This window comes from Filicampus tigris, chromosome 19 (assembly GCF_054856515.1).
Source record: "Filicampus tigris isolate MCC_2025a chromosome 19, RoL_Ftig_1.0, whole genome shotgun sequence".
Classification (NCBI taxonomy): Eukaryota; Metazoa; Chordata; class Actinopteri; order Syngnathiformes; family Syngnathidae; genus Filicampus; species Filicampus tigris.
In genome coordinates, this window is record NC_141235.1 from 7,142,177 (window position 1) to 7,154,598 (window position 12,422).

Consider the following 12,422-nt stretch of genomic DNA (forward strand, 5'->3'; position numbering starts at 1 on the left):
CCTCTAGTCGTGTCATCTGGAAAGGTTCAATAAAAGCAATTGGGCTGTTCTTGTTTGTTTAACATTTCCCACCTTTCATACTATAGGCTTCTAAGGTTTTAAAATTTAGGCTGACCACAAATTTATAGTTGAACTCACCCGCCGAGTAGAGGGACTCTATTCTTTAACTGGAGAAGCCTTTCAGATTGAAAGTGAAAAATGTTCAACAAATAAAATAAGAACCGCCCGACTGCCTAAACCTTTGCGGAGCAATAGTACGAGCTAAGGTGGCGCTCAAGTGGGGAAAGTGATGAGTTTAATATTTCACTGATCCTTTCTGCAGTCAAGGGCCCGGGAGAGGCTTAAGAGGTTAAGTGTTCATACATAGCATAATAACCCCATCTAGTGGTCAATCTGAACAATTCATACTGATTTAACATTTTGTGCAGCAACGTATTACAATGTTACGATGACATTGTTTACCTGCGTTTTTGCAGCTGTTTATAATCACGTTTTTACCATTATTGATTTTTAAAGAATTGACAAACTATCCAAGGCCACGAAGAAACGTATTGTGATTGTGATGCATTGCGAATATCGATGACGTAACGACGAGCCCTGACCAAGATGGTGTAATGAAACTGCGTCACGGGAAAGTCGAAGCACGGAGACGTCCGGAATAAAGGAGTCGCTTTCCAAAATGGGTGGCATGTTTGATGAATGCGTTTTATTATAAGTGGAAGAAATTTAAAAGATTAAGGAGATTTCTTCATAAGTAGAAAACTAGGCTGACTCAGACAGCGCCGCTGGTGTAGTGGTATCATGCAAGATTCCCATTCTTGCGACCCGGGTTCGATTCCCGGGCGGCGCACGTATTTTTTTTTCGCTAAATCTATATTTTTCTCAGCAACGTCATTCTAAAAAAATCCCTACAGGATATGGATACATTTGACATGTTAAAACAGCTCCACGACATGATTCGAATCGCTATTCTCGCTTTTAAAAAGCCCGAATTAGTACTGCAGTCGTCACCTTTGAAGCGTGACGTGTACTGTGTAGCGACTGCGTGTACATCATCAAGACCCTATTAACACACATATTGAACGTAATCGTTAAAGAGTTACACTTAAACTTTACACAAAGTCATTTAAAATGCATTCCAAACATGCGCACACACCGTAAAAGAATCATGTGTCGTAGTAACGAGCATTGCCTGGTAACTACGCTTCCAACCCAAACCCAAACAAGCCAGTCCAAATGTCCGAGTCTCAGAGGTCTCCAGCCCGCCAGCCGGCGTGTAATAACGCGGACGAGCCGTGTGGCATATGCCCGTCCTGCCTCTTTTCCGACCCCAGAACAAGCCAGACCTCGCCTACGCCGCTGAATCTGTGGAAGATTTCGGACGAGTCCCGCCGGAGTTTCGTTGTGGGATTACTGGTGCGTTGCGGGAGCGTGCCGGTGTTGGAAAACATCCAGAGGTCGCTGCGCCTCACATCGTGGAACTTGCTCAGCTTCACACCGACCAAAGGAAAGACTTTGCCGGAGCTTTACGCGCGGCTCGACCGCAAGACGCGGCCGTCGCTCTTGATTCGGGAGATCTGGGAATGGTTCGACAGCAGCCCGGAATGGGTCCAGACGCGTTACCTTTGCCTGTTGCTGCTGCGGTGCGACCCGGAACTGTTGAGTATGGCCAAAAATCTCATCGGTGTGGTGGTGAGCAGGCTTCAGCGACAGCTGGAAGGTGAGGTTTGAAATATACGACATACGTTCATTTTATTATTTACACAAAAGGACCAGAATCTGAGAGCGTTTTCCGAAGTTCATGCCGAGCAGAAAAGAGTAGAAATTGCACCAATTGCTCGTGTGCAAAAGTCTCAAGACCAGCACGGTAGCTACTACACAATGATTCGTATTGGGTTTTTTTTTTTACACAAGCCAAATTTGAACGCAGACATTATCATTTATTTCTGACAAGAAAGTTGAGAAATTTTATTGAGCAGATGCATGGAATGCTTTGCACAAGGAGTTCTGTTTAGCACATGGGCAGTTGATGCTTATACAGTTCATAAAAAACACCCCAAAACTGAGTCAACATTCACTGTTTCGCCCTTGAGTTGTTTTTAGAATTCGTTCCTGCCCAGAAAGAGGAGAAATTGCATTTGATGCATAGAAATCAGTACACCGTCTACTGTCATGCTTGTTTGAAACATCGAGCAGAGTCAGGATAACAAACACACAGTTGCTTACAGTTATGTAAAAAAAAAAAAAATCAACTGAGCCACATGCTGCTTCACGGAAGACATTATTCAATTATTGTATTTCTGATGTATTTTGCAGTGAAGAGTAGCTCTAGTAAACAACGCAACCCAACCAGCAAGGATGATTCAACGAAGGATGCTGTTCTTCCTGTTGTCCCAATCCCTCCCGGATCTTCGAGGTCTTCGTTAGGACTCAGCAGAACCCGAGACTTCATAGGTGGCCTTTCCGCTGACCTGTCCAAGAAGATTTTGGGTACGTCCACATCCACGTTAGGCACTCTCACGTGTTACATGTTTTGATTTGCCATTCCATAACATCCCCAAAGGTTCAACCAACAAGGACGGGGAGAAATTGCATAGTGAAGTAGATACACGGAATGCAGCGGTCTGCTAACTAACACAGCAGCCCAGTGATCACAAACAGACAATAGTCGACAGTTACTCGGAAAATAACCCTGGTTAAGAAGAAGAGCTGCAACAATTCATCGACAACTATTTTTAAATCGATTGATCATTTTAGAGACATCCTTTAACTTAAAATGGCTCCAACCCTCAATTTTGTTGCGTCACTTGTCGCTAGGCAGAGTTCACAGAGCACAAACCCAGCTGCTCCCAAGACTGTAAAATAGACTCCCGCTCACCTGTGACCCAATTATCCACAGGTGTGCATGAGAGTGTGAATGGTTGTTCGTCTATATGAATAACCCACCTTTGATCCAAAGTCAGCTCGGATTATATGTGAACGTTGTGTGTGGAGTCAGGGCTGCTCGACGAGGCGATGCTGAAGCGCTGCATGAAGGTTTGCAAGCAGTGGAAGAACCTGGCGGGCGAGACCATGGAGGAGATGCGCTTCAGGAAGCTCTACCAGGAACAGGTGGAGGCCATGATGAAGGTGGGTGCGGTGCTGGAGCAGATGATTACGGTTGGTGGCGGTGGTGTTCTGACACGTGTTGGTTTTAAGCGCTACAAAGGCGTTCATATGGTCAGCCCTTCCTACGCCAGGATGGTGGACGTCGAGGTGCCGGCGGAGCAACACGAGAGTGGGGAAGTGAAGTCATCACATGTAAGGCATTGGAAAACAATAGAATAACAACACTTATTATTTGGTATGTTATTGAGCATGATGACCCAAAAGCTACACTTCTTACCATGATTATGATTTAGCTATTTAATATAATCGTCTTTTAGCCACTTAGCATAATTATGTGAAAACCAAGCTTGGTTAGTTCATTTGCTATCATCAAAACGACACTAAATTTGCTAGTATGTTAATTAGATGACACTTGATGATTGAATGACATTTGCAATTGAAACACGTTTTACGACATGAATGTGTGGTTGTGTTTTTGAAGAAGTGGCCCTTTGAAGCGGCCTACGCCAACGTCAAAACCAAGACGGTGCGGATGGAGGAGCGCAACATTTACTGCGGCGCATATTTCACTTCAGTGCTGATTGACAGGTAAGCATCTTCTTTCATCAGGGATGGGCAAACTGTTCTTTTGTCACATTTGATTTTTCAGGGATGAGCCAGGTAGAGATTTAGTAAAAAAAAAAATTAAAAAAAAGAATAAATATTAGGGATTTAACTTTCCACTCGATTCTATTCGATTTTAGATTTTCAGTTCCCGATGTTCAATTCGATTCGATTTGAAAAAAAATTGCTACCATGCTTGTCTCTGTCCACTAGTGTGGTTCTGCAGCCATCCACTAGATGAATTTAATCATATTATCGAATCGATTAATCGAATTCTCGAATCGATTAATCAATTTAAAATCGATTTTTCAATTAATTGTTACATCCCTAATAAATACAAAATTAATGCAACAGGCCGGATGAAAGAACGGAGTGAGTCCTATGTGGTGTGGTCCATACTTTGCTGTTCTAACAGAAGGACCAGGCCATTATTTTGACCACCTCACCATGTCATGGTGGTATGTTGACTTTTTCAGCGAAGACCCCCACCGCGTGGTAGACTACAAGGGCGGGCCCATGCTGAGCTCAGCGTCCAAGGACCGCGCCGTGCGTCTACTCTACGTGGGGACCACAACCAAGCAGGTTGGGCTGATGAAGGGTCACGTGGGCAGCATCCGTGTTGTCCTGCTATGCCCCGAGCGCCAACTGGTCATCACGGCGAGCTGCGACACCAGCATAAGGTGGACGTCATGGCGTCCGCTTACTGGCTACCTCGGCCATTTTGAATCAGGTCTGATCCACCAATTTGTTTTGCTATGTGTAGGTGTTGGAGCGTGAGGACAGACCAATGTGTGTTGGTGTTATATGGTCACTCTAGCATGATCAACTGCCTTGACATCCACGCCGATAGACTCGTGTCAGGTGCCAAAGACTGCACCGCCAAAGGTAAATATTAAATAAGGTAAATAGTGCGTGTTTGATACAGTTGATCATAATATACTTTGTATTGATGAACAGGCTGAAAACTTGGTTAGGATTCAATAGAACCGTCCTAAAATTTGTGATGATTGCAAGTTTTGAATCTGAACAAATGGCTATGATATGTGGGGTCCCACAAGGGTTAGTCTTTGGACACCTTTTGTTCAGTCTATATGTTACCCTTGGGTCAAATGCTAGATTGTAAGGTTGGGGGTCGGTTGTGTTTTTTAATTTGAGTTGTGTTTGCAACTGGAAAATAAATGAAGACGAATTGCTCTGTCCTAATCTTTGTACTCATGCTCACTCTGCCAGTGTGGAGTCTGCAGACAGAGAAGCACCTGGAGGACTTTAACTTCAAGCACCGCAGTTCTGTGCGCTGCGTGAAGATCAACGCCACCGCCGTGTTCAGCAGCTGCGACCGAGGAGTCGTCAAGCTGTGGGATGCCGAGAACGCTTCCCTGCTGAGGGTGAGGGTCTCCAACCGCCACTTGCCGACCCCGCTCTCAGAGCTCGATGCTAATACGCGTTCGGGGCTAGGTGATCGACGCCCACAACAGCGCGGTCCGATGCATGTTTGTAGACGAGTGGCACCTCCTGTCCGCCGACACCAACGGTCAGGTGATGGCCTGGAGCAGCAGATGTGAAACCAAAGGATGCCTCATGACCGTCAGTCACCCAAAGTAAGCATTGACCAGGCAGGAGTCAATCAATCAATCATGTAGGGCCTCATCAGAAAGATCCATGCAAATTAAGGTTTCAAACTAACATTTACGGTTTTGAAGTTAGGGTTTTTAGCCATGCTTGGGGTTGAAGGCAGGAAGCCCTTGTGCGGAATGAATGCATCTCCTCCGACTGTGATTGGCGATTTCTCCAGGGAGGTCAAGTCTCTGACGCTGGCTTACCTTCGAGTGGTCACGGGCTGCGTGGACGGAAAGATCCGCATCTTCAACTTCCTGACAGGAGACTGCCTAAGAACCATCGTGGTGGAGGCCGAGACCACCGGTCGCATGCTGTCGCTGCACTTCTGCGAGAACAAGTTAGCCTCACGTACTGACGCTTTCCGCACTTTATTTTGAAAAGGCTCTCATCGGCTTCCTCCTCTTCAGCATTTTAGTCAATGCCACTTCCTGTGTGAAGCTCTACCAGTTTGCGAAAGTCTTCTGGGATTACGATGAGCCGGCAGACGAGGCAAGTTCCGGTTCGGACGCCTCGCCGCCGCCGCCAAAGCCGGACCTTCCCTCCAGCTCTGCCACGGCAAATCACGTAACCACAGAACAAGGTGAATAACCGTTCCAAGTAAACGATGCGTGCGATCACAAGGCTGATGTGATGTTGAGGATCCGTCGCGTTTCGTCTGCTCTAATAGTTTGTGTTTTCCCGCAGTCACGCAGCACTTGAGAAGCCTGCTTAAACCTTTGACGCCCGACGCCGGCCAACAAACGGGCCGCGTGGAGCAGCACGGCAGCCGCCGCTCGCAGACCAGCCCGCTACGTTGCCACCGCCGCCGGCCCTTGACATCCGTCCGGAACCCTCAGCGGCCTGCCACTCAAAGTTCGACAAATAGACTATCCCATGTGCTGAGAGATCGTGCGATTAGCAGGAATACAATGTGAAGGTTTGTTGTGTTGTTTAAAGTCAATTTTTTAATTATGTGTGTCTGTAAAGCGAGCTGTTGTGCATTTCCGCAAAGACGTGGGCTAATTAACATAACCACACCCACAGAAACTTTTTAGCCAATGACTTGGCAGGTTGGCTGCCCAACGTTCCTGAGTGAAGGAGTCATTTTGACACAGCTGCCGAAGCCGTGGCATAACGTGTCCTTTAAATATATTAACTAAGGATATCAAAGCATATGAGGAGTGTTTTGATGTAATGCCAAAACGTGATTGTTTTACTGGCCATTGAAGTCCGATATTATCAATACTATAACAATATTATCCGGAAAATATGAACAAAGTAATACCGCAACCGTCCAATGAAGCTGCACATTTCGAGTTCTGATTCCTCAAGAAATGATGATGCTATTAAGCGCCATTAAAACACAATTCTGTATAATCAGATAATTTCACAGCCTAGTGGTGCATAACAGCGTCGCCCTTTCTCAACGGATCACAACTCCGTCAAAGGACAAAACGTGCAGCCCCTTTGGGATGTGAGAGCTATTCTCAGTCCAAACACGCATTCTTACTATTTAAATATTGGTCTTTATCTGGAGGAAAATCAAAGGTCAGTCATTGGATGTTTTGGCATTTCCTCACAACAGCTACGGCTTGAATATTATTGGAATATCAAAATAGTTGACTTTATACTTGATTCTCTGTATTCACACGCTCAAACAATAATCTACAATAGTTCATCAAAGTGCCAATAGATGTCAGTATTGTATCATTGAATGCTAGATTGTTGATTCTTTTATTCACTTTTTTCCATCATCTCTCCCCATTAAAAAAAAAAAAAAAAATAGACAAATTGTCCTTCCATTCATTCCATTCAAGAAATTTTACTGAAATATTTATTTCCTGTCTTTGTGGGTAGTTGAGGTGGAAAGTCTGTGATCCCAAGTCATTTATAATCATTTGTCCCGGCCACCGATCACCTGCCGTTTGAACCGGAAAGTTCTCAGCCGTTCCTCACAAGTCATCCCCGAAAGCATCTTTTGAAGATCTCTTCAGCTTCTGGTGGAAGATGAAGTGAAGTCATCATCAGAGCGATGGGGCGACCTCTGCCCCCCACCGCCACGCTGCCCTCTTGGCCCGCTGCCTCCGGGGCGTCATTAGACTTGAGGATCAGGGGTGGAAGGACCCCGCAACCCCCTTTTTTTCTTTGACAGCATCGGAACAGCTGGGAACAACAAAGAGCTAGGTATGAGGGCTCTTGTCCAAGGATAATAAGTGCAAAATCCCACTCAGAAAAGAAGGCTCTGGTTTTATGTATGCATGAGGCAAAAGTTTGACATAATTGACAGGTAAGGTCTTCAGGGTCAAAGGATCAAGAAGGAATCTTTTGCGCACCCCGCCTCTGTGGATCCCCGTCGCCAAAGGCATCACACATTTGCATCACAGTTCATTTGTCAAATTAATTTCCCCCCCCGTTTTTGGTCACGCTGTGTCAATGGCAAGCTTTGCCCAACAAATCTTTGTCAATTCAGCACGCATTTGAAAGTGACATTTGTCTGGGTCAGTGGAGCGCAAAGGATCTCGGGATAGTGGAGGCTGCGAGTGATAGTAGTGGGGAACTTGGAAAAAGGGGTGAAGAAAGTCACATTTGTAGGCTGTATTTGAAGGCTTATTTTGTTAGGGCCACACTTAAAGACAATATTTGAAAAATGCCACATTGAAAAGCTGTGTTTGTAGGTGGCTTCACGTGATTGCTGTGTTTGTAGTTAAACTGGAAGGCTGGCTTCATTAAAAAAAAACACATTTATTAAACACACTAGTAGATTACATTGGAAGGCAACATTTATAGCCCATATTTGAAGATCTTTGAAGGATGACCGTAATGAAGGCTGCAAGTAAAGGCTAATTTTAAGGCTGCATTTGAAAGCGGCATTTGTCGGTCACATTTGAAGGCAAGCAATTATAGATTGCTGCATTTGTAGAATACATTCAAAGCCTTCCTTGGAATGCTGCATTTGAAGGCTATTTTTTTTTTATTGTATATGAAGGCCGCTTTGGAAAGCAGCTTTTGTAGGACGCATTGGAAGGCTGAATTTGTAAACCTGTTTTGAAAGGTCACATTTGAAGACTGTAGTAATGCATCTCGCAATAAATCGGAAAATTAGGTCACATTTCAAGGTTTCATTTGTAGGTGTCACATTTGAGGCAAAGTACGACTAAACGCTGGAGACTGGGGCACATGTCACATTGCAATCTTGATTGTTCCACAGCTAGAAGTGTACGTTTTGCATTGTCCACTAGGGGGCCATCTTTAGCTACAGACTTACCTGACAGGCCTGAAATCCTTGACTGTATTACCAAGCGTGATAGCTCTATTTGCATTTTTGACAGATACACTGAAACATAACCTTGTAATCAGTCTCAATGTCGTCGCTATATGCATTTTATTCTCCTGAAGGGAGAAAAAAAAAATGTAACAACCAGGCCGTGTGAAAGGGTTCATTATGGGGCCGCCTCCGACTCACGCTGTCAATGCCAACAGCTCCAGACACACGGCGACCAGCGTTAAGTAGTCATAATTTCGCTATTTTCTCACGCGTAAATGCGGAGACGTGAGAGTCAAAGGGCAGCTGCGTAAAACTTCCCCGTGCGGAGGTCATTTGGTGCAGTTGGGGGCGTTGGGGGAGGCCCCCGTGGAACAAGAAGGCGATTCATGGAGGGTGAGTGGACTTCCTCAAGCATGGTGACATTTCATGTGTCACCTCTTCTTTGCAGTTTTAATGACATTGCTCATGCTAATGGACGATCAACGAGCGGTCAGACTAGGTCAGAAAAATAATTGTCATTTTCCTTGTCATCTAGATTTTTCAGCTCGAATTCAAAAATTAAATATATTTTAATGACCCCCCAACACAAAATGTGTTGACATTTTTAAGATAACAGTTGAGTTTGTATATGACAAACTAGGGCTGACCGACTTGATTCATTTTAATGGCATTATTCAACTGATAACAAACACGCTTTGAATGTTGTACCCCCACCATTTAAAATGTGCAAAAATAAACTAACAGCTGTCAAACTGCATTGCTCGGCATGTTCATGTCTTTTGCAATTTCACTCATGCTTTATTCTTAAGTAGAGTTGTACAGGTACAGCAAGGTGACCTCAGCAAGATGTTTGTGGCCTGGAAGCACATACCTTGGGTCAAACGATATGTCGATAAATTTCTGCTGTCACAATTTACAAACGTATGACTTGTTCATTAGGTTGTTTGATTTCAAGTTTTCATATATTTCCACTGTGTTCTTGTTTGTTTTTCCACCGATAAGCCAAAGACAAAAACAATGAGCCAAAGATGAAAACAACACGAAAAGCGACGTCCAAGGTAAGGTTGATGACGCCTTTTATTATTTTGAAGTTACTTCTTTAAACACTTGGTGAAAGTTGCAAATGTTAAAATGTTAAGTCGACAATTACTTTTTGTCTGTCAGTTACTAGACCAAGAACAGAATATAGTATTTGATGAGCTACATGAACGTTTTTCTTTAACATACTCTGACTTTGTTCTGCCAAAATGCCACTCCCTCCACCGTACCCCCCAAAAAAGAAAAAAACATTTTTTGTAAAATTACTTTTTCTCAGGGAAAAAGTAATTCTGTTTAAAAATAAAGAATTCTTGTGAAAGTGCAGCACACAAGGCCTTCTGACCACAGTCATGCTTATACTAAACATTGAGCCGCCTCATGCTCACAAACATAATTGCAGCATAGGATAATAATAAGACATGCTGATCTTCTGTGTGTAGCCCTTAGGTTTGACTTTTCCCTCACTTTACATCAGCTGTCCGTCACTTGAAAAAGATGATGGTAAACAGTAACACCTGCCCGGTGACAATGGTGTCAGCGAGTCCTCGGCGACTCATTTTGAACTTCGAAACGACCCAAAATGTCGTGGCCGTCGATTTCATCTACAGCTGTTTAAACAGACCACTTCATCCAACACCCTCTTTTAATTATTCCAATGTGTCGCCTGTTTTTCTTATGTCAAATGAGGACAGTAATCCGTTTCTTGACTACTGGCTTTCCTCGACATTTTAAGGACATTTCTTTTATTGTTAGTTGGTTTGTCCCAAAACTCAAATGCTTGCACACGATTGGGGTTGGAGGTGTTGAGCATTCTTGATTAATGACGCAGTGCCATACATCTGTTTGGCCCCGACTGACGTGTGCGATCTTTTTGTAAGGTGTCAACTGATTTACATGATGGAGTTCACTGCGGCGAACAATATTTATTAGGGCCTGAGCATGTTGTAATTTAAAAAATTAATTAATAAAAAATTCGGCTCTCAAAGCCAATTTCACATTGTAGCATGAAATTTGGTAGGCGTGTCGCTCATGAGTGGAAACACAAAAAAGTCTCAAGGGGCCATGTTGAAATGATACAGGAAGTCGGCCATTTTGGCTTGAAACAGCCATTTTGAACAATTCCAGGGATCCTTAAAAGAAAAACGTTTCTGAGAGATTTTGTGTGATTGCTACCAAATTTGAATGCTGTACTAGAGTGATGGACAGCTACATTGCAAAACATTTTGATTGATGACAATGACTACACAAAATCCCCAAACTAACTTTAAGAACTTAGCCCCCAAATCTGGTCTCGCTTAGCAACGTGAAATTTGGTAGGCTTGTCAGTTAAGAGTTGACCAAAAAAATGTCTCAAGGGAGCATGCTTGAAAAGACATAGGATGTCAGCCTTTTTGGTTCAAAAAGGTCATTTTAGGAATTTTTTTTTTTCAGGTCTCCTTCAAATACAAATTTGTGCTGGTGATTTTGTTCGACAAAATCCGAACCTTTTATACTAGGCAAATTTGTGACACTAGATTGCAAAGTTTAATTTGTTGTATGTGGGCGCAGGATGGCAGTAAACTTTGATGATTCAATTTAATGTTACCCACTTGACAAACTGTTGCTTTGATTATTTTCCCTCACTTCTCCTAATCAAATAATTACTTGGTTCTCCTGTATTTATTTATGCATTGCACTTTTTTTCTTACAAACTTCACCTTTATCCTAAGCCAAAATACATGGCTTTTTTCCTTAGAGTTTTTTTTTCTAGATGAAAAAAACCCACAATAGGCTAGCGCAACTTTTTCTTATATGATTTCATTTTTGTTCTAAAAAAAATACAGTTTTTTTCTCAATGACAATGACTTTTTTCATTTAAATATACAAATATATTTTTGAAAGATTAATACTTTTTCCTTGAAAAATAAGACTGTAAATATAGCTTTTCGCCCTCACATCTGTAATAGCTGTTAGGGATTTAATTTAGGGTGGGGGAAAAGTGGATAATGTGCGAAATTTGGGTACAAAAATGTCAGATACTGAGCAGAACACATTTACAGTTCTCACTGGGGTAAAAAAAAAGTATCAGGTGAGATAAAATACGTAAGTGATTCTGGTGCAGCTGTTGTCTTAACACATACGAGCGTTTAAAACGGCTCTTTGGTTAGCACACTGCTTTTCTTCAACAATAAAAGCGCAAAGTAGAAATGACAAGGTTAGAATTGTCCTTCCCAAATGTTGGATAAAGTAAAGTTTGAATAGACAAACAAATTCAGGACTTCATGGATTGAAAGCGAGTAGATTCCAGGAGCATTTTAGGGAGAGCTCTTTCCCAAACAGAGGAAATCCGACACCCTGTGATAGTCTGGAAACATCTTTTCATTCCCCGAGTGTTTGTGTAGCGAGCGTCCCGACGAGGCCACATCAGACGGCGGCTTCTCTGCAGATTGGGAGTTGTGGTTTGCCGCCCTTCAGTGGAGCTTCACATGGTTTGAATTAACTGCACAAACGCATAAAAAAAATAACTCCGGCAGGTTGAGAAATTGTCGATTTTGACCGTTATTACCGCAATGACACGCTAGGGATCACCAACGCTGCCATCGACGTCATCTGAAAAGTAAAATCAACTATATGTCATTTAGAAATATAAGATGTAAAAATAATGGTCATTTTAGAACGTTCAGTGGTACTGTTTGCACTTTTACACCTCGATGCTAAATACAAACATTCATCCGTTCATTCAGTCACATCTCCGTATACCAATCCACCCAGTCACATTCATTCATCAATAACTCTTCAATCGATCAAACCAGCAACCAATACAGCTTCGCAG

At 43.1% G+C, this 12,422-nt stretch overlaps 1 protein-coding gene, 1 long non-coding RNA gene and 1 other non-coding gene across 3 annotated transcripts in view; all 3 read left to right on the forward strand.

The window, feature by feature from the left end:
• Nucleotides 1-779: 779 nt before the first annotated feature.
• Nucleotides 780-850, forward strand: trnag-ccc (transfer RNA glycine (anticodon CCC)). The gene has a single exon. It is a non-coding gene; the product is annotated as a tRNA-Gly (tRNA).
• fbxw10 (F-box and WD repeat domain containing 10) lies at nucleotides 788-6,255 on the forward strand. Its single transcript, XM_086017728.1, has 12 exons — nucleotides 788-1,720; nucleotides 2,317-2,490; nucleotides 2,999-3,129; nucleotides 3,199-3,300; nucleotides 3,590-3,696; nucleotides 4,188-4,391; nucleotides 4,475-4,596; nucleotides 4,942-5,096; nucleotides 5,167-5,309; nucleotides 5,504-5,665; nucleotides 5,736-5,908; nucleotides 6,013-6,255. Exons 1-12 carry the CDS (start codon nucleotides 1,237-1,239, stop codon nucleotides 6,240-6,242), a joined length of 2,187 nt encoding a protein of 728 aa, XP_085873854.1. The 5' UTR covers nucleotides 788-1,236; the 3' UTR covers nucleotides 6,243-6,255.
• Nucleotides 6,256-8,621: 2,366 nt separating this feature from the next.
• Nucleotides 8,622-12,422, forward strand: part of LOC147129212 (uncharacterized) — a 52,151-nt gene continuing 48,350 nt past the window's right edge. Inside the window, exons 1-2 of the long non-coding RNA XR_015082738.1 lie at nucleotides 8,622-8,965; nucleotides 9,575-9,630. This is a non-coding gene — a long non-coding RNA (uncharacterized LOC147129212). The remainder of the gene's footprint in view (nucleotides 8,966-9,574; nucleotides 9,631-12,422) is intronic.